This window comes from Pelobates fuscus, chromosome 4 (assembly GCF_036172605.1).
Source record: "Pelobates fuscus isolate aPelFus1 chromosome 4, aPelFus1.pri, whole genome shotgun sequence".
NCBI lineage: Eukaryota > Metazoa > Chordata > Amphibia > Anura > Pelobatidae > Pelobates > Pelobates fuscus.
Genome location: NC_086320.1, coordinates 372,577,957 through 372,599,171, shown reverse-complemented (window position 1 = coordinate 372,599,171; position 21,215 = coordinate 372,577,957). Strand labels below are relative to the sequence as shown.

The following is a 21,215-nucleotide window of genomic DNA, read 5'->3' as shown; positions in this document are numbered from 1 at the left end:
TAAATAAATTTCAAAACACATTCGCACAAGTGTATAAAAAACACAAAAGAAAAAAAACAAGCCAAATATCAGTAGATCTGTACACTATACTGATATCTGTGGTTATCACATTCTGAGAAGTGTTGTGTATACGATAGCCTACAGTCCTGTAGAAGTGAAGCTATATTAAGATGATGTTTAAACAATAAGTAACTACCTTTTGTTTAAAGGGATAGGCAGTCAACCATTGCACATGTAGACAACAAGTTCAGCAAAAAGTTGGTATACCAATAGAAAACACACACAAACAATATATTGACTGAAGTTCAGCTGTGCTTGCTCCCAGATGGCTCCATTTCCAATTGGAGTTGTAAGAGGACAAATGTGGCATGTGTTGTGAGATGTACTCATTGCAAACCATTGTGTCCAAGTTTAGTGGCACAGGAGCAAGTCAGCATCCAAAGAGTACTATTTAAATTTCTGTAACCTATCTCTGTACATCTGATGAAACTAGGAGTGGAAAAAACAGGGCTCTCCTGCCATGCCCCTTTAATCCTCCACGTGGACTATTCAGACAAAAAGAATTAATGAAGGTCATTGAGAAACGGCAATAACTATACTTTTCCAGCCATAGTGAAGCTTGCACAGGGACTGAGCAAAGGGAGGCCCTCGGGTCATGTGATCGTACCTGACTGACAGTTATACATTTTAATTTGGAATTACCATCTTACAATATGAAACTCAACTCTGTCGTATAGAACTCATATTGCAAAACTCAGGTTTACATTAAGAAGTCTTTTCAAGGATTTTTTCTGCCTTTTGGACAGTGAGGAAACCAATTGACTACATAATTGACAATGATATTCTTTAATATTTTGCTTCTGGTCAATGGTCAGCTTTTTGACTGTTATATACACATACAGAATGCGCGTGTGAAAGATGTATGCAATCAAATTAATAGATATCGCTTGAAAATGACTTCCTATCGGGTGACCCTCAAATATCCTTTGGTTCAATATGGATTTGCCATCTATTGCATACGACAAAAACAGACAAAAAAATATATATTACCATGTCATTTAATATCGGACTGTGTGGAAATGTGATCGAGATATAATTAAGGATGATCCCTGTAAGCATCAAACGATGCCATCGTCCCTTAATTGTCACATTAATTATGTTGAATATTATCATCAATAGAAAGAAAAAATGATTCTCTAAAGCAGTTATTCCTCTGTGTCTTTTTTGCTAGTCTCCTGTCCCTCAAAAATTGGATACTTCTTCTCCACTTCTGCCCAACTTATGAAACCGTTTGCCAAGTCGCGAACAATCCCAGGAAGTTCAGAAATCTGAAAAGAAAACATGTGATGTCATATTATTAAAGTTATTCACCTGTAAAAATACGCTTTACTAGATTATAGAGACCATAATGCTACCATAAGTTGCTGATCCAAATAAGCACAAACCTTTAAACACCATAATGCATAGGCCATATCGAAGGGTAAGCCTTCGAAGCCTAAGAATTGTTACAGGTGTTAGACAGCCTCCTGTTGCTGTGAAACCAGGCAGCACAGCCGTTCGATTGGGCTATATCAGTTTTGTATAACAGCCAGCAGCACAAGCACACAAACTGGGCTGCGCTCGCGAAACTGCGGCTCGGCCAAGAGCTTAACTTGCTTTACAAAGCAGTACGGCAGCGGCTTTAGAGAAGTTCTACTCCTGTGAAGAGTAGAACTGCTGTTTGTGGATAAACTAATTATCCCATAAACCCCTACAACTCTAGGCTCACTGAATAAACCGTGATTTGGTTGGGAACCTTTATGGTATTCACATTTTACATTTTTTAAATTACATTTTTGTGCCTTTTTTGAAATAAATATTTATATAATGCGCAAACAAATTAAGGGGGGGGGGGGGGGGGGAGGTTATTTTACCCCCATAGACTCCCTTCAACTTTTATTGTCCTAGGAAGTCACCCTGGAGACTGTTACTTCCCAGCTGCGCACGTCCTAGTCAATGACCAGGATATGAATGCCACCTGGATTTTGAGTGACTGTAACAAGACATCAAAAATGTCTGATTGCAAGTAGCTCAGTTGGCTATCTCAGTACCTGCTTTCTGAGACACAGGGGTTACATACAAGATAAATGAAGGCAATTACCATTATATTAGAATTTATCAAAAGGTGCTATTTGATGCAACAAGCATTCATTTCAAGGCAGGGATGGCTCTTTAGGATGAAATAAAGAGAGAGGTCTCCTTAAGAAATATTGCACATATTAGTATTATAAGGCAAGATTATAATTTAACGATGCTTGCATTCTGGTCTGAATCCCCGAGCATCAGACAATCAGAATTCTGGGACAGAGAAACAACTATTGTGCATGCAGGTCCACACATTCCATTCAGGTGCAGCTGAGATTTAAACAGGGTTATCTTAGACCTATATATTTATAGGCAATTTGAAAAGTGTGATGGACAGATTTAAACTGACTCTGCGTCAATCATAAATAACAAACACACTTGAATGACTTAGATTGAGGAGTAAGTCTTTGACACAAAAACATAAAAAACTGTAATATGCTATTTATGGGTATAAATAAACATCACTCCAAAAGTAGAGCATGTCTTATTGCGTACTAAATGTGGAGAACACATTGTATTTGTTTTGTACTTTACTTTTATAAACACAGAATGAGCTTGTTGGGGAACTCCTGTTAAGCGATACGGAAAACAAATTTCCTACATTTAGGCGAATGTAAAAAGCAGCTGGAAAAACCAGAACATTTTTCAGTTGGCAATATTGATAAATCCATAGAATCACTGGAGAATAGCATACAAGGTCTGTCCAGAAAGCATCCAGCCATGTAATATGAAAAATTGAGACATTTATTGAAGAAGAAACAAGAAACATTGTACATAGGGCATTGACGCCTCAGTCTCCTTCAAAGTAGGCACCTTGGGACCTCACACAGTTCTCTCAGCGTCTCTTCCACTGTTCAAAACACTCTTCAAAATCATTTGTTGGAATCGCCATCAACTGCATCATAACGTTTACCTGGATTACATCGAATGTCTGAAATCTCTTCCCTTTTAAAGAAGATTTTTAGTTTTGGGAAAAGCAAGGGCGCCAAATCTTTCAACAGATTCTCGCTCGACCATCTTTGTGGTGTTTGTGCCACACTTTTATTAGGCACTGGACTCCGAATAGTTTCCACGGAGGCATGTTGAAGCTTAACGCAAAATTTAATGCAGATTCATTGCTCTACTCGCTCAGTCATTTTGAATAAGACATCCACACATCCACATAAGACTCACTGACTAGTACAGTGAAGTAGTCATTGTTCACGCATGCGCATTCCAGTCCGCTCTCCTTGGCTTCCAAGTTACATTGATGTAGAGCAAACCGTTCTCGTCATATTACCAATGGCTGAATTTTTTCTGGACAGGCCTCATATATTAAAAATAATGACAATTTGGGTGCAAATGAAGCAACAATTAAAAAGTCCCCCCAAAACCAGTGAATTGTAAAAAAAAAAAAAAAAAAAATTAGGAATGACACTTTAATAAATCATCCCGCCATGGGTGCACATTGTTCTGAATTACCACTAGAAGGTCTGAGGGACAAGTGGAGGGACCCTGGTTGCCCAGCCATGACTAATTTCAATATACCACAGAACATTTTGTGGACAACGGTGCAAAGTAATTACCTCAGCACGGATTTGCCTCATGCTGTCACGGTCTCTAAGTGTTGCGGTGTGAGGTGTGCGGTTGACTGTATCAAAGTCTATAGTAATTCCAAAGGCCACACCGATCTCGTCTGTGCGGGCATAGCGTCTTCCTATGGAACCTGAAGAGTCGTCCACTTTGTGGGATACACCATTCTTCGTTAATGCTTCAGCTATGGAAATATTGAGACAACGTCAATCAATAAGCAATATAACATGCTGGTCTGCATGATGATGAACGATGAAAAAAAGAATAAATCTAAAACAACATGTAAATGCAGTCAAACTATCAAAACACCTGTCGTTTCTCGACAGGCAATAATCTATTTTCGTACATGGAAGTGATGGGAATTTTAGCCCACACAGAACCCCTGTTATTCATAATTTTGATTTCATCGATAGAATGAACCACAATTAATCAAAAGGGAACTTCAATTTGTATGCTGTAGTAGCTGAATTAGAAACATTCTCCAAAATATATTTTTGGTTTGACGATTTTTGCATCTATTTTTAAAACTCTTCTGAAAAAAAAGAGAAAAAAAAAAAGAAAAGCGAAAATCACTTTAGTGTAAAACTTTAAAATATTACAAAGGTCTGTAAAGTGAAACCGAAAGAGACCACTGACAGGCCTGCGTCTCGAGCCCGACTAGCTGTGGGACAGTAGGAACTGTAAATCTGCCTCTTTAAAGATCCATGCCTCTTTTACACGATTCAGGGTACGGGGGGGATTTGGTACTTACATAATTCTTTGACAAATGGTACAAATTCCTGATTTTGGCTGAGAGGAAGCACAGAGCATTTATATGGTGCAATAATGGCAGGGAAGCTGAAGTACTGAAAAAAAAAAAGAAACAAAACCCATTGTTATGAATATAAAACAGTTACGTTCAAGAAAAGCCGGACGCAATAAATGGAAAGGGAAAAAAAGAAAAATGACAAACTAGTTCATGTGAACAGAATAACACTTTAAGAAAGACCTGCTAAAAGACGTTTAGAATGTAAAGTAGCTATAGCGTAACTCAGCACTCTCTTGCACATTTTTTTTGTTGTTGCTCTAACTATAGCTTAATTTAATGTCCATGGGTGCCAGTTTAAAAAAGTTTAACATTATTATCACGAAGTTCTTCGTGTGGCAATTACCTACCCATCCCAACAAAAAAAAAAAATATTTTTAACATTGTAAATCATTAACAATAAAAGTGGCTCTGCAACAAAATTATAATTATTAGGGACACTCCACTGCGCAGATCCCCAAAAATTTGAATCACTATTTTGCAGCTATAGCCCAATGCATATCTAAAAACTGCTTGGAAAAGCTACAGTCCTCTTGTCTGACTTTCAATATCTGTCCAATCACAGACTTCCCAATGCAGTTCCATCCACCTAGGGCAGGCATAGGCAACCTTCGGCTCTGCAGATGTTTTGGACTACACCTCCCATGATGCTTTGCCAGCATTATGTGTGTAAGAGCATTATGGGGGATGTAGTCCACAACATCTGGAGAGCCAAAGGTTGCCTATCCCTGACCTAGGGGGTCAGTCTAGACCTGTGATGGCTGTTGTGGTCTACATTTAACACAATGTTCAGCCAGTGAAAAACATTTAAAAAATAATTATTTAGTATTTCTCAGGAGAGGTGATTGCAGAGCTGATGTTTTTTTTTGTGTAACATAGAAACATAGAATGTGACGGCTGATCAGAACCATTCGGCCCATCTAGTCTGCCCAGTTTTCTAAATACTTTCATTAGTCTCTGGTCTTATCTTATAGTTAGGATAGCCTTATGCCTATCCCACGCATGCTTAAACTCCTTTACTGTGTTAACCTCTACCACTTCAGCTGGAAGCCTATTCCATGCATCCACTACCCTCTCAGTAAAGTAATACTTCCTGATATTATTTTTAAACCTTTGTCCCTCTAATTTAAGACTATGTCCTCTTGTTGTGGTAGTTTTTCTTCTTTTAAATATAGTCTCCTCCTTTACTGTGTTGATTCCCTTTATGTATTTAGTGTACTTAGGGACTATGCTGCAGCTTGTAATATAATGAAAACGTAACAATTCAGGTTTGAAGTTGTTAATATACAGTCTAGCCATGTAGTTACAATCTTTAACTGGATTCCCTACATTGAAGAAAATAGGTTTAATAAAAACATGTATGCGTGTTATTTCATATATATTTTCTAACAAGGATATTTCACCTGGATTACAACTTGAATAGTTCTGAGGACAGGAGCAGATCCCAAGCACACATAACAAGTATCAGAAACGAAAGAAGGAAGTATGATTAAACTGCTGATCCTTCTAAGTAAATATTAGAGGGACAGTGTAAGTACCAAAATCACTTCAACTTAAAGTGGTGTTGAGGCACCGTTGCTGATCCAGCAGCCTTGCCTCTGAGAAAGGACTGTTTACATTTTCACGCACTAGCATGTTTCATTTAAATCATGAAGCCGGATTTATATAAATTTGACTTCAAATAATGTTATAGCTCAACATTTGCGGCTGCTTGTGTGCCGTTCAGACCGTCGAGATTAACAGCATCCAACAGCCAGCAAAATCTTACCGTCCTCTGCTCGTCTCCTTGTCGGATTTGGAATGTGTGCTCGAAAACCGTGTACATGATCCTTCCAAGACCGAATGAGGGCTCAATCACATTTGGTACAATTTCCTCGACTGGAGGGAGAGGAGGGGGGGGGGGGAGAAAAAAAATAAGCTTAATGTACCTTTTTCCCAGGGTGGTTTTCTTTTCTTCTTAAATTAAATACAAAGAAACAATAATTTTCAAGCCGTAATGGGACACCCTAAACACAATAACTACTGTTATTTGTTGCAGTGGTCTGGTAAAAACTAGGTTGCTCCCAATATCATAAAGAGACTCTTCGGTCACCTACCAGTTGACTTCTGCTGTACCCCTATAAATATGTTCTAGTGATGGGCTGCACTGCCTTTCTAGAATGGATAGATACGCATGGTGGATGAGGAGTCCAGATTTGAGTGCCAAGAGTTTATATCAAACTTCTCCAGAACATATGGTGGCTACAATGCAGTATTCTAATGTCAATACATTTCTCAATATTTTACTTCAATGGGCATTTAGTAAATTGTGGCAGGAAAGTGGTTAAAATTGGCACCAATCAAAAAAGTTTTACTAAAACAGCTTGTTTTTGGCAGAAGATCAGAAAGTGCAGCTTTATTTTTAATTGTTTAGCAGTGTTTTTTCTTTTAGGTTTATAAAGTGTAGGCCACGGTCCCAATTTCAACTGTTTCCATGGTGACCGTAGAATTCTATTGAATTCCTTCTCTGTGCTATTGGCCTGTTCCCATAGTTATAAAACAGTCAAGGTTTTTTCGGTGTAGAATGGAAGAGTAAGCAGTAAGACACACATTGTTCAATCACAGGCGTGGGAGGAGGGGTCAGCACAATGCACAGCGCGCTGTAATTCACAAGCTATTCTTATTGTTACTGGAAGCCTTCTGCTCCTCTATGTCTATACATATTCTAAGTGAAACAAAAACAAAAGAATAACTCTGGCATACAGCTTTTATTGTTCTAAATGCAAGAAGAGGTGAATAACGTTTACCGTTGTATAACCCATCACGTCAGAACACAGGCCATACAATAAGCAGGGTCTTCTGTATCAACATTCTATATTGCACTCAATAATAGGACAAGATCAGCTTTATTTCAGATAGATACAAACTCCAAGGCCATCACTCAAGGCACAATAACATAAAATGACAGCTTTCAATTCTGATCTTCTGCAGAATATCGTATGATTCACTTAACAGGAAGCTAACAAACCCAGACGTACACAAAGTACCTCCACACAAATTCCAAACTATCTCCCCTGTTTGAAACAACGAAAATGAAACTTTAACAAAGTCTTACTGGACAGATTCTACCACCACTAAAAGAATCCCCACTGTGAATGGCGTTCCGCTGGTCAATGCATTATGGCACGGTTCTGTATAAGAAGCTACTCCAGTTACAAACAAAGACTTGGAGATTAAAAGCTTTGAGCTACAATTACAAAGAACGTAAAACCTTGGCTTCTTTCATCAGCAAAATCATTGCAGGACTAAGTCATCAAAATACTTTAATTGGCTGTGTGCCGGAAAGAATTTTAAAATCCATGTTCGGTTTTTAAAAATGTAACAGAATTAGCAGTTCTTTTGGAACTGAACGTTGAAATTCTTAGGGTGAGAGATGTTTTCAGACCTCACTAGTTAAAATGTGGAGATCCACACCTTTCACATCACAAGGGTAATGGCTAAACCAATTCATTCGGGACATGGCTTGTTCCGTGTTGTATGAATGTGTTTAAATAAATATGAAGATACAGGGGACTCTCACACATGCATCAGATAGGTTCAAAGGAAAACATAATGTAGGGAGAGGCTGATTATAAAATATATGTATATAAAAATACATAGGGTTCGATTCTGGACCAAAGAGCGCACACACAAATTAAAGAGAAATGGCTAATTAACCCTATAAATTAGCATTAATAGGGTTAAAGTGTGCTGCAGCGGTAAGCAGAAGACGCACTTATCTTCATTACATTTCCAGGTGTTGGCACCTTCGTCGTCCCAACATATGTGAGATTTGTTTTAATATGTTATCCCATAAAGCTGAACAAATGTCACTGGGATTTACAGTAAACAGCATACTGGTAGCCTCCCATTTTATAAAAAAAACTAAAATAAAATAAAATAGTGCAATCCATACCTTGCTGTAGAATGATGTACATATCCTAGAAAATGTATGTTCAAATTGTAGTTTTTAAAACACATTGCAATAGCAGCAGTTTTAGGTATCTCCATTATTGTACAGGAGCAGATGGGATATGAATATAAAAGGTTTTGATGGTAGTAAAGCTTGGTGGTTGGCTAATGATAAATAACGCTGATCTTACCATGTATGGTTTTCTGAAACTTCTTTACGCTGACCATGTCCTTCGTTAGCTGAAATGTCTTCCCTTCTGTTTCAATGGTAAATTCCCTGAAATCGGAAACAAATGATTAACGGGTGATGTATTAATACAGTTAAACCAAAGTCAAAGCCCTGGCGTGGATACAGGACTCCACAATGTGCAAGTGCCTAGAGCAGACCATGCATTGCCAGGTTAAGACAAGCTGCAGATTGACCTGGCGGTGCAGGGAATAGAAGAAAGGCATATCTTGCTATTGTGCTACATTACAAAATCTTCAAAAGTCATTAAAACAGTCATTTTATGTCGTGGCTCATTACCCAAAACGTGGACCTCATGCTAAGTTCAGTGAGCCACCACAGTAAAAAAACAAAAAACAAAACAGGCTTATCAGTCAGGTACCAGGAAAAAAATGTTTAGTGTAGCATTGAACCTATGAAGATTCAAACAAAGGAGTTAGGCCTGCAAAGTGTGCAGACATTACCAAGAGGCAACAAACATACGTTTCTGTAATAAAAACGTCTCGTTTTCGAATCAGCTCCTGCTATTGCTGCAGTGAGGTCACAATTTGCAAAGAACTGAACAACAAGCAGTACATTTAGTAAACAGTAAACTTTCTGGTGCCCATACATAGGTGTTTGAGATGTAATATAAACAGGAAAGTACATCGACAAAAAATAGAAAATAACTACAACGCCAATTTCATCACTTTGAGATATCTTTTTACATTAAATCTAAACATTGATTAGAGTGAGTGACAGCCCTGCTCAGGGAGCAGGGGGCTTCTACTGTCTAGGCCAATACAACAGATAACTATGATATGCCAAACATGGAGCTGGGAGACACTATGAGAGTAGTACATCCCGACGTTCCCTCCCTGACACAATACACACAGCGTGCATCTTCACTCACCAGTTTGGGGGATTAAACTGATTTATATTGTAAGCTCAGGCTGCACCAGGGAGGTTGCAATGAGAAACTAAAACAAAACTCTTTTTTAAAGGAACACTATAGTCACCTAAACAACTTTAGCTAAATAAAGCAGTTTTAGTGTATAGATCATGCCTCTCCGGTTTTACTGCTCAATTCACTGCCATTTAGGAGTTAAATCACTTTGTTTCTGTTTATGCAGCCCTTGTCACACCTCCCCTGAATCTGATTGACAGCGCCTGCATTAAAAAAAACTGGTTTCACTTTCAATCAGATGTAATTTACCTTAAACAATTGTATCTCTTTCTCTGCAAATTAAACTTTAATCACATTTAGGAGGCTCTTGCAGGGTCTAGCAAGCTATTAACATAGCAGGGGATAAGAGAATATAAATTAAACAGAACTTGCAATAAAGGAAGGCTAAACTTTAGATGACTCTTTACAGGAAGTGTTTGGGAAGGCTGTGCAAGTCACATGCAGGGAGGTGTGACTAGGGTTCATAAACAAAGTGATTTAACTCCTAAATGGCATAGAATTGAGAAGTGAGGCTGCAGGAGCATGATCTTTACACCAACACTGCTTTATTAAGCTAAAGTTGTTTTGGTGACTATAGTATCTCTTAAACTAAAAGAAAATATAACCAGCAGCCAGCTTTCAGCTAAATACAGTCAGGCAATTAAAGCATACTAATCCTCTACACACACACACATTTCAGTGGAGATTATTAAATGAAATACTCGTACCCTTTTTCGTTTAGCAGCTGCTCCATTTCTGTGATGTAGCAGGAATCGCAGATAGCGAGATATTCCATGACCAGTTTAGCATCTTTCTTGAAGGCTTTGCCGAGGGCTCCCTTATTGGCATCAAACTGAATTACATTCACAGTCTTGTACACTTGAGTCAAGAAACTTAAATATCAGAGTCATTTATTTTTTTTACACAAATTAAGGACCTTATTGCAGTTAATCTTAATCACCATTATAGCAAATGGTATCACCCCATCAGAAGCATTTTGCCAAATATAGGCGTAACAATATTGCTTCAAAAGTAGCTAATGAACTAACCAGAACTCTGTTTAATAAACTTACCTGATAAAAAAAAAAAAAAAAAAAACATGAAAAACTATTTAAAACAAAAACACATGATTCATCTGAAAATGGGGGCAAAATAAGGTAATAAAAATAAATAAAATCCAAAACACATGACAGAAAGCCAGTTTGTATGAATACCCCTTACCCAAATAGTATTGATATCAAATACATTTTCACACTGTAAAGCGTATCCTATCCTCGGAAATTCAAATATTAAACTAAAATAGCACAATTGAAAAAAAAAAAAAAATGATACGGTTACTCATTCAAACAGCGATGCTCTAGCGCCATCTGCTGGTAATAAAGCAGTTTCTACATCGCACTAAAATTATCTATAGAATATAAACACCCCAAATCAAGGATATGGGTTCCTTAAGTGGCTTTTCAGCAACGAGGGGGACTTTAGTGGCTCTGGCGTGACAGGAGAGGTCATAACATGATCGATCTGCGCAGCCAACAATTTCTATCCAACCCTAGAAAAGAAAACCACACAAATTAGTCATTGTTTTCAAACCTCTTAGGTGAGTCCTACACTAACAATTCACCTTGCTTCTTTAACCCCTTAAGGACACATGACATGTGTGACATGTCATGATTCCCTTTTATTCCAGAAGTTTGGTCCTTAAGGGGTTAAAGTGACACTCCAGGCACCCAGACTACTTCTGCCCATTGGAGTGGTCTGGGTGCCAACTCCCACTACCCTTAACCCTGCAACTGTAATTATTGCAGTTTTCATAAACTTCAATAATTACCTTGCAGGGTTGAGTCCTCCCCTAGTGGCTGTCTACTAGACAGCCACTAGAGGGCACTTCCTGGTGCATAGCACAGGTTTTCTGTACTATAGCGTCGCTGGACGTCCTCACACTGTGTGAGGACCTCCAGCGTCGCTAAAATCCCCATAGGAAAGCATTAAAAAGCATTTTCAATGCTTTCCTAAGGAGAGGTCTTATGCGTGTGCACGGCATTGCCGCGGATGCGCATTAGGTCGCCCCAGCCGGCGGGTGTGATCAGTATCCCCCGTCGGCTGATGTAATGAAGTGGAGGAGCGTCGTCGGAGGAGGAAGAAGCAGCGACGAGGGACATCGTCACTGCCTTTGGTAAGTGACTGAAGGGGTTTTCACCTCTTCAGCAACTGGGGATGGGAGGTGAGAGGGAAAGGGGACCTGCAGTGCACTGGAGAGTCCCTTTAAGCCAAAAGGCAAAATCTCTTAAGAGACAGAGATGGGTATTTTTGTAAACCCCTACATATTTATTAACCATTAATAGGGAACACATGGGGTGGGAAGCAGCACTGTAACATGGCTGCTGGCTTTTGTATTACACACCCATGTTACCCACGCTAAGCACCACTTCTTATTAATGCAGTGGTTTTGATGAATAGATACTGTCCCTTTATTCAGACAATGTAAAAATATTGCCATTCCTGAGGGGGGAAAAAAAAACAAGTTTACATCTGTCTGAAAATACATCTCTACAGCTCTAGAGGTTTCTCAGTAGGACTGCACCAAGATTATGCAGTGTACACTGTCAGGAAACTTCATTATTATTATTATTATTATTTATATAGCGCCAGCAAATTCCGTAGCTCTGTACAATGGGTGGACTAACAGACACGTAATTGTAACCAGACAAATGGATGCACAGGAAGAGAGGGGTTGAGGGCCCTGCTCAATGAGCTTACATGCTTAGAGGGAGTGGGGTATAGTGACACAGAAACAGAGGGATTGAGGGCCTGCTCAGTGAGTTTACATGTTAGAGGGAGTGGGGTATAGTGACAGTAACAGAGGGATTGAGGGCCTGCTCAGTGAGCTTACATGTTAGAGGGAGTGGGGTATAGTGACACAGTAACAGAGGGATTGAGGCCCTGCTCAGTGAGCTTACATGTTAGAGGGAGTGGGGTATAGTGACAGTAACAGAGGGATTGAGGGCCCAGCTCAGTGAGTTTACATGCTAGAGGGAGTGGGGTATAGTGACACAGTAACAGAGGGATTGAGGCCCTGCTCAGTGAGCTTACATGTTAGAGGGAGTGGGGTATAGTGACAGTAACAGAGGGATTGAGGGCCCAGCTCAGTGAGTTTACATGCTAGAGGGAGTGGGGTATAGTGACACAGTAACAGAGGGATTGAGGGCCCAGCTCAGTGAGTTTACATGCTAGAGGGAGTGGGGTATAGTGACACAGTAACAGAGGGATTGAGGGCCCTGCTCAATGAGCTTACATGTTTGAGGGAGTGTGGTATAGTGACACAGTAACAGAGGGATTGAGGGCCCTGCTCAGTGAGTTTACATGTTAGAGGGAGTGGGGTATAGTGACACAGTAACAGATGGATTGAGGGCCCTGCTCAGTGAGTTTACATGTTAGAGGGAGTGGGGTATAGTGACACAGTAACAGAGGGATTGAGGGCCCTGCTCAGTGAGTTTACATGTTAGAGGGAGTGGGGTATAGTGACACAGACACAGAGGGATTGAGGGCCTGCTCAGTGAGTTTACATGTTAGAGGGAGTGGGGTATAGTGACAGTAACAGAGGGATTGAGGGCCTGCTCAGTGAGCTTACATGCTAGAGGGAGTGTGGTATAGTGACACAGTAACAGAGGGATTGAGGCCCCTGCTCAGTGAGCTTACATGTTAGAGGGAGTGGGGTATAGTGACACAGTAACAGAGGGATTGGGGGCCTGCTCAGTGAGCTTACATGTTAGAGGGAGTAGGGTATAGTGACACAGTAACAGAGGGATTGAGGGCCCTGCTCAATGAGCTTACATATGCTAGAGGAAGTGGGGTATAGTGACACAAGGGGTATAAGTAGGGGTAATGAAACAGGTTGCTAGAAAAGTATTAGCTTATTTTTGACAGTTGCAGGAGAGGAGTCGTGGGGGGATGAATGAAAACCCCTCTAAGAGTCTAAATGATATGCTTTCTTGACGAAGTGTGTTTTCAAAGATTTTTTGAAGAAGGAGTTGAGACTGGGTGAAAGTCTAACAGAGAAGGGAAGTGAGTTCCACAGGAACGGTGCAGCCCTGGAGAAGTCTTGGAGCCGAGCATTAGATGTGAGAGTACGGACAGAGGATAGACTTAGGTCTTCCACAGAGCGCAGGGGCCTCAGCGGGACATACTTGTGTATTAGGGAGGATGGGTAGGTTGGAGCAGCATTATGTAGGGACTTGTAAGCAAGCACCAGAATCTTAAATTGAGCCCTATATCTAACTGGAAGCCAATTTAGGGACTGACAGAGGGGGTAGGCATGGGAAGTGCGGGCGGACAGGAGAATGAGCCTTGCCACTCCATTCATTATAGATTGCAGCGGAACACGTAAGACCACTGAGAAGGCGAGAAAGAACAATGGCATGGACCAGCACCTTACCCGCGTCTGGTGTTAAAGGGACACTATAGTCACTAAAACAACTTTAGCTTATTTTGGTGACTATAACCCTTAAGGACCAAACTTCTGGAATAAAAGGGAATCAGGACATGTCACACACGTCATGTGTCCTTAAGGGGTTAAATAGGATGCGAGCTATGTTTTTGAGATGGAAGCGGCAGGATTTGGCGATCGACTGAACATGAGGGGCGAAGGAGAGTTCTACTTTGTTGCAATACAATGTGCTCTGCAGAACACACAGCATTGTAAAGTGCTACACACCATCAGTTTTATTTTAGTAGGAAATTACTTTTGATCTATAAATTTATTATGTACATCGAGATATTTGTATTGTCTAGCAAAATGTATTCTTCTGGATTAGACAGGCACTGGGTGCTAGCCAAACAATGCAAACACACATTCTGCTCTGGGATCTAGATACCGGCTTACTGTAATTTTATGTGGGATTGGGCAAACATGTTGTTTGTTTTTGCAGTTGTTTATTCTATGGAGCTATAATTAGCTGCTCCGTGTGTTCTCTGCGCATGTGCTAAATATTTTTTCCCAAGGCATTTAAGGGTTTCTCCAGGCTTCCACATGTTAGGTGCACTGTGTAGGTTAGGTTGCAGTTGGGCTTATATTATTAAAGAGACACTCTAGGCTCCCACACACGTTAGATGCACTGTGTAGGTTAGGTTACAGTTAGTTATACTGGGTGAGTTTATATTATTAAAGGGACACTCCCGGCTCCCACACACGTTAGATGCACTGTGTAGGTTAGGTTACAGTTAGTTATACTGGGTGGGTTTATATTATTAAAGAGACACTCTAGGCTCCCACACACGTTAGATGCACTGTGTAGGTTAGGTTACAGTTAGTTATACTGGGTGGGTTTATATTATGAAAGGGACATTCTAGGCTCCCACACACGTTAGGTGCACTGTGTAGGTTAGGTTACAGTTAGTTATACTGGGTGGGTTTATATTCTTAAAGGGACTCTCCAGGTTCCCACACACGTTAGATGCACTGTGTAGGTTAGGTTACAGTTATACCGGGTGGGTTTATATTATTAAAGGGATATTCCAGGCTCCCACACACGTTAGGTGCATTGTGTAGGTTAGGTTACAGTTAGTTATACTGGGTGGGTTTATATTATTAAAGGGACTCTCCAGGTTCCCACACACGTTAGATGCAACGTGTAGGTTAGGTTACAGTTATACCGGGTGGGTTTATATTATTAAAGGGATATTCCAGGCTCCCACACACGTTAGGTGCACTGGTACAGTTATACTGGGTGTGTTTATATTAATAACAATTCACCTAGAGAGAACAAGTGGGCCTATCTCTCCCCTCCTTAAGAGGGAGAGAAAAGTATAAAAAAAATGATTACTTTAACCCCTTAGTTTTCAATTTTCTTGCCGTTAAAGACCAGGGCTGTTTTTACATTTCTGCTGTGTTTGTGTTTAGCTGCACCCAAACATATTATATACCGTTTTTCTCGCCCAAAATTCTAAAATATGATGAAAAAACGTAAAAGTTTAAAAAAAAACAAAAACACTTTTTCTAATTTTTCTAACTGGCAGCTCCATAGACTCCGATTGCGGCCATGTGATCATGGTGATCATGGAGGGCCGGAGCTGCTGCAGAGGGACTGCTGGGATCTCAGTTCTCCCCCACCCCCCGACCGGGATCGCCACGGATCGCCGGTCCAGGGTTCCTATTTGCCGCTGGCGTATCAGGTAAGTCTGAGGTCGTTAACGACCGTTTTTTGTCAGACGTACCTGGTACATCCTCTGTCGGGAAGGGGTTAAAGTGACCAGCATTGTGATAATAGAGGTCACTATAAAGTAATATTTTTTTTTACATTTTCATTTATATAATTGAACACAGTTTGCAATGTCTCCACACTGACCACCAGAAATTACTTACATAGGAGGTTTTAGCTTCAGCATCCCAGCAATCGCAAGCATAATGCGCCATCTCATTCTCCATGTGCTGTCTGAAACGCAGCTTCTCAGGCGAGATTCCCACTCTCACCAGGTACAGATAGATTCTACCAACAAAGTATCCCAGGACAGAATTATTAATCACACCCTGGGAGAGGAAGGAGGAGTGTTAATAGTTTTATATTGAAATTCCATATTATTGTCCAAAAACCTTCTAAATGCCATTAACCTAATGATTTTGTATCTATCTATGCAAATCGCAAAGAGTGGAAAACACCGATGTGCAAGCAAAAATAAAAAGTGGAATATACAAAGACCACATAATAGAGAAGTGACTTACTGTTAACAATTAAAGAATATAGGAGTGACCAGCAATACCAGGCAGTTCGTACAATCATCCCAGTTATATAGGTTGGTAAGATGTATAGTAAATATATTGTTAAACACAGATCTGCACACACTGGTCCACCAGTCAAGCCATGATGCTTTCCCCACAGAAATCTCACATTTGCAGTGATATTACTAGTGCAAGGGATTCTGTGTGGGCATATGCAAATGAGTTCAACAAAGAACCAACTTTTTTGTCTCATTTGTTCCACTTTAAATACGAATTCATTGGTCTGCTTTATAAGGCTTTGAAACACAACAACTCAGGAAGAGATGCGAAACCAGATAACTTGAAGACAGACGTTTCATTGTTAGTGCAACTCATCCGCACGAGATTGGTTACTGGCTTGCTATTGAAACTTGGCGTTACTTGTGGAACACAAGCCGAAAAAGTTATGGTGGAGTAAAAAAGTGATGGAAAACCTGTTCCCTCCTGAAGTCAGTGGATAGTAAATATATTGTTAAACACCGATCTGCACACCTGTCAAGCCATAAGTCTTGCTTTTCCCACAGAAATCTCACATTTGCAGTGATGTAACTACTGCAAGGAATTCTGGGTGGGAACATGCAAATGAGTTAAACACAGAACAACTCTTTTGCCTAATTTATTCCTTTGAACAACACTACACACAGACTCCCTGCATCAAACAGACCCAAACATCAGCATTATACACAAATATTCACAAAAATACGCCCACATTCACAGATACTGCATACAAATAGAACCCTGCAAGTAAGGGTCAATAGTCAATTCACAGCTGGCAAAGCATCATGGGATTTGTACGGCAGCTTAGAATCAACCTTCTGCCCCCTCTGCTCTGCAGCAGGTAGGAGGAGGGCCCCTTAACAGATTCTTGCACAGGGCCCCTATAGTTTCTAGCTACGACCCTAGAATACAGAATTTTATTCTAGAGATTTCTGCATTAACCGTTTTTAGATATGTCTTTACGACCTGAATATTCACTTACCTGCTCAACAGCATCGCCTAGTCGCTTTTTTGTGGCAGACTCCCCACTCAACTGAGCTTGGGAAGAGTATAGCAATATGTTCAAGTCGGCTACATTCTCAAATTTGGGGTGTTGTTTTTCATTGGGGTCTACAAAGTGCTCTATTTCTGCCATGGTGAACTCTCTGGAAGGAATATAAAAATATATAGGTTAAGCTGTACGTGTAAGAGATATGCCCTTCTCCATCCTTACAGCAATGAGAGCACATCGGGGCACAGCATCATTTATTTAGCCATGTCAAGGGTGACTCGTAATAACCCCGATGCTGGGGATCTACAGAGAAATGCTGTACGAGCTCACACACACTCTGAGGTTTCATGGTATTCTAGTCAGTCCTGTTGGTCCTTTATTTTTCACACATTACTTCTGTTATTTGTGTAAACCACAAACAGTTTTATGTTGGACATTTTGATACTATGTAAAGCGTTCGTTAAACAAACCTCATCTGGACAAACCTATAATACAGTCTTGGCCACAAGTTCATTAAACACAAAACTGATAATAAAATCACATATACCTGCATTCTTTAAAGCGATGCCTCTGTAACCGCTGAATATGTCCTTAAACACCAATTTAAGATTTAAATAAAAAATAAAAAAAGTGCAACTTACCTTCATTCCCTCACAGTGACATTCTTTCCATGCCTCCCCTCTCCTCCCCTGGCTGCCAATTACAGGAGGTAAAATAACATGCTGAATTACCGTACTCTGATGAGTCCAGAACGGGGTGAAATTTCATTCCTAAAAGAATTCCCAATCTGAGCCGCAGCAAACGGCAGTTTTCCCTGGTTAAATTCTAAAAGCCGTTTAAAGTTAAGGAAGATCCCCTGTGCGGTTTCTGGTCTCAAGTATCTGCGGATAAGTAAGTGAAAGTTAGCACAGGATGCCATAGTTATTAATAAGTATCTATGCCCTGCCCTGCACGTTAAAGATAAACATTGCTAAAAGATTGACCACGCAATTTATAACATTTTACTTGATACACATTTTAAACAAATAAAATATAACGTTTTTACATTTAGTGTAATCTAATTGGTAACACCAATTATTGTGCAGAGAATGTGTCTCTTTTCCCAGAGCAGCCGATAAGTGCTTACTTCCTCCTTTGAATCATGAGATCCAATCTGTGCATTCCGTAACACTAGCAGAAGAGATCTCGCTCCACCAGTAAAGCCAGAACAAGTGGCTGCATGGGTCATATATCCTGAGTGATAAACTATGTATGCTTTATACCTGCAGAATGTCAGTTAACGTATAGGCAGGTTCTATTTTTAGGAAAACTCAGAAGGAACAAAGCTGCTTGAAAGGGGCACTCCGGGCAAATTTATAAGCCGTTTGATTTAATGTATAACATAAGTATTCCTAAAAATAACCTACACAGTTCCAGAGGTCTCTTGTTAATAGATCTTTCCTTGGTAATGTACAACAACCATCACTTCCGTCTGAGCTATGCCACACAGTCCATGCCTTGTCCCCTATACGATGCTACTTGTATGGGCAGTGTTTAATGGTACCCATTATAGGCTTCTTTCTAGCAGCGGTCACGGTTCTTTGAGTTTGTATGTTTTGAAATGTAGCACATACAGATTAACTCAATCTCTGGCAGCATCAAGGGGTGTCATTAGCCAGCCAAATGCAAGAGCCGGTTAATGTCAATTCTGTGCAAAATGACAGCCATTGGCTGAGAGCAGTCAGCGACCAGCAGAAGCATGTCTATGCACCAACAGGGAGCATCGAAACCCAGCACACAACCCAATAAGAGGGCAAACCGTTGCTAAACAGGCTGCAGTGGTTATGACGTTTTAAGCAACCCTATAAGCATGTGGGCCACATAAGAGTGAATTCACCAAACTCCAATTGATTACAATGAGTTTTGCTGTAAGAGCTATTCTACTTTTAATTTGACCATTGCATCTCATTGACCCATTGCCCAGCGCTGCAAAACATGGTAATACTTCTTAAATAATAAGTATAATTCATATTTCTAATAAAAGGAATGCAACGTCAGAGAGGTTGGGGGGGCTAGAAAGTAGCAGAAAAACAAATTAATTTAACAAAAATGTCCACACAAAACAATGTGCAATAAAAAAAAAAACAAGTTAGTCTTAAATGATGTAAACTAATTCAACGCAGTCCTATCTGCCGCTTTCTGGATCTTCCTGTATTTTACCACCCGCCTCCGGAGTCGTCGGCACTTCACCCACATTCTGAAATGTGTTCATGCTCTTATTTTTTTTTTTTTGTAAATATGATTTTTATTATTTTCAAATAATTTTTTCAACATATGGTAAGTAGCATGTCGAGACTCGCAGGTCTCCGTAAAAACTTTCAATAAGTAGTATCATCAGTTGTATAAATTCACAGTGTTTCAAGGGCACATGCGCCTCTATGTAGTAGGGACTCGCAGGGCCCTTGCGAAGTACATATAAACTGTTGCCTTTTGGCTTATATAACATTTTGGTTCACTTTAGAACTGTGTGTAGGCTCTGGGTTCTCAACCCTAGTTTGTCCCAGCTTCTTAAATCAGTGAACGCATTTACCCTCATTAGTAGTTGTATCTCATGTCCTTTGTATTATGTCTGTGTGTGTGTGTGTGTGTGTCTGTATTGTTTGGCCCTCATCTATTTGTAGCGTGTGGCGGGTCCCGAGACTGCCGGGGTCCGAGCTTCCTCCGTTCCGAGGCCCTGTCTTTGGCGTTCGTTTCTTACGTGTTTCGTCTCTCTTCCTAGGTATGAGTTATGTGTCTCCTGTTCTCTGCTATGGCAGAGGTCTGAGTTCCCTGTTGGATGTGTGTCCCATCCCCTCACTACCTTGTCTGTTGTTCATGCTCTTTTTAATGCGGTCATCAGACGTCCAATATGCACAAAATTAACATTAACCCCCCGGAACTCCCCTCCAGCAGCAGAGGGTTACACTCTGTATGGACAGCATTTTATAACAAAACACTGCACACACAGCGAACTAAATGTTGTGCCTAGGCTGTTTCTTTAACACAAATAATATTTGCAGGGAATACATTATACAGAGTGTTTGACCCAAATACAGTGGATAACAGTGCCACAAGTCATAAAACATGCAGGAACATACCCGACCATGTTTCCACCAGGCCCAATGGAAGTCTGGAACATCAGGTTGAAGGGGACAGGAGGAGAGAGATCATTTAACGTTATGGGAGACTTGACATTGTACTTCACAAAGAGGTCTGCAAGATCTTGTTGACCGTAGTTGTCCATCTGTAGGATGAAGAAATGGTCACATAAAATAGGGAATGTTGGTACAAGCAAAGCAAAGACTAATTCATTCTGCGTTTCACTTATGGTCTTCAATAAATAAAAAAAGGCTCATTGGCCATCTAATGGTGAAGACATATTCCACCAGTCTGGGCATCTTGCGACAATAAAATGTAAAAATTCACAGAACATTATATGGATTATGTAAATAATCAGACATCAAAGACAAATGCATTCAAATTGGGTGTACAATGTCTTAATTCACTCTTGGTCAACAGATCGTTTTCCCAGTTATTTTACATCTGCCATCTGAATGATGGTTTATCAGCCCAACTTTAAAGAGTCTTCCAGTTTAGTTTAGTTTTTTATTTAGCCTTTTCCGCCGACACTAACCTGTGTCAAGACGCTCTCCATTTCAGCCTTTTTATCTGACGTGCATTTCTTGTCAGACATCAATTTCTGGAGGTGGGCTGAAAGTCACAAAACGACACCGGTACATTTACATTAAACGGTTTAGACAATTCACACTATACAGCACACTATGTTAATGTAAAGCGAACCTGTTACTAATTATACATAATGTATCATAGATATTAACGGCATATTCAATTTAACATTTTTAGATATTATCTCTG

At 40.2% G+C, this 21,215-nt stretch overlaps 1 protein-coding gene across 1 annotated transcript in view; it reads right to left on the bottom strand.

Moving 5' to 3' along the window:
- Nucleotides 1-830: 830 nt before the first annotated feature.
- GARS1 (glycyl-tRNA synthetase 1) overlaps nucleotides 831-21,215 on the bottom strand; it is a 45,367-nt gene continuing 24,982 nt past the window's right edge. Inside the window, exons 6-17 of the mRNA XM_063452731.1 lie at nucleotides 20,974-21,050; nucleotides 20,438-20,583; nucleotides 18,053-18,202; nucleotides 17,313-17,475; nucleotides 15,941-16,105; nucleotides 11,019-11,131; nucleotides 10,311-10,451; nucleotides 8,623-8,708; nucleotides 6,270-6,379; nucleotides 4,448-4,541; nucleotides 3,690-3,880; nucleotides 831-1,328 (exon numbers count right to left, since the gene is read on the bottom strand). Coding sequence (XP_063308801.1) covers nucleotides 1,206-1,328; nucleotides 3,690-3,880; nucleotides 4,448-4,541; nucleotides 6,270-6,379; nucleotides 8,623-8,708; nucleotides 10,311-10,451; nucleotides 11,019-11,131; nucleotides 15,941-16,105; nucleotides 17,313-17,475; nucleotides 18,053-18,202; nucleotides 20,438-20,583; nucleotides 20,974-21,050 — 1,559 coding nt within the window. The 3' untranslated portion in view covers nucleotides 831-1,205. The remainder of the gene's footprint in view (nucleotides 1,329-3,689; nucleotides 3,881-4,447; nucleotides 4,542-6,269; nucleotides 6,380-8,622; nucleotides 8,709-10,310; nucleotides 10,452-11,018; nucleotides 11,132-15,940; nucleotides 16,106-17,312; nucleotides 17,476-18,052; nucleotides 18,203-20,437; nucleotides 20,584-20,973; nucleotides 21,051-21,215) is intronic.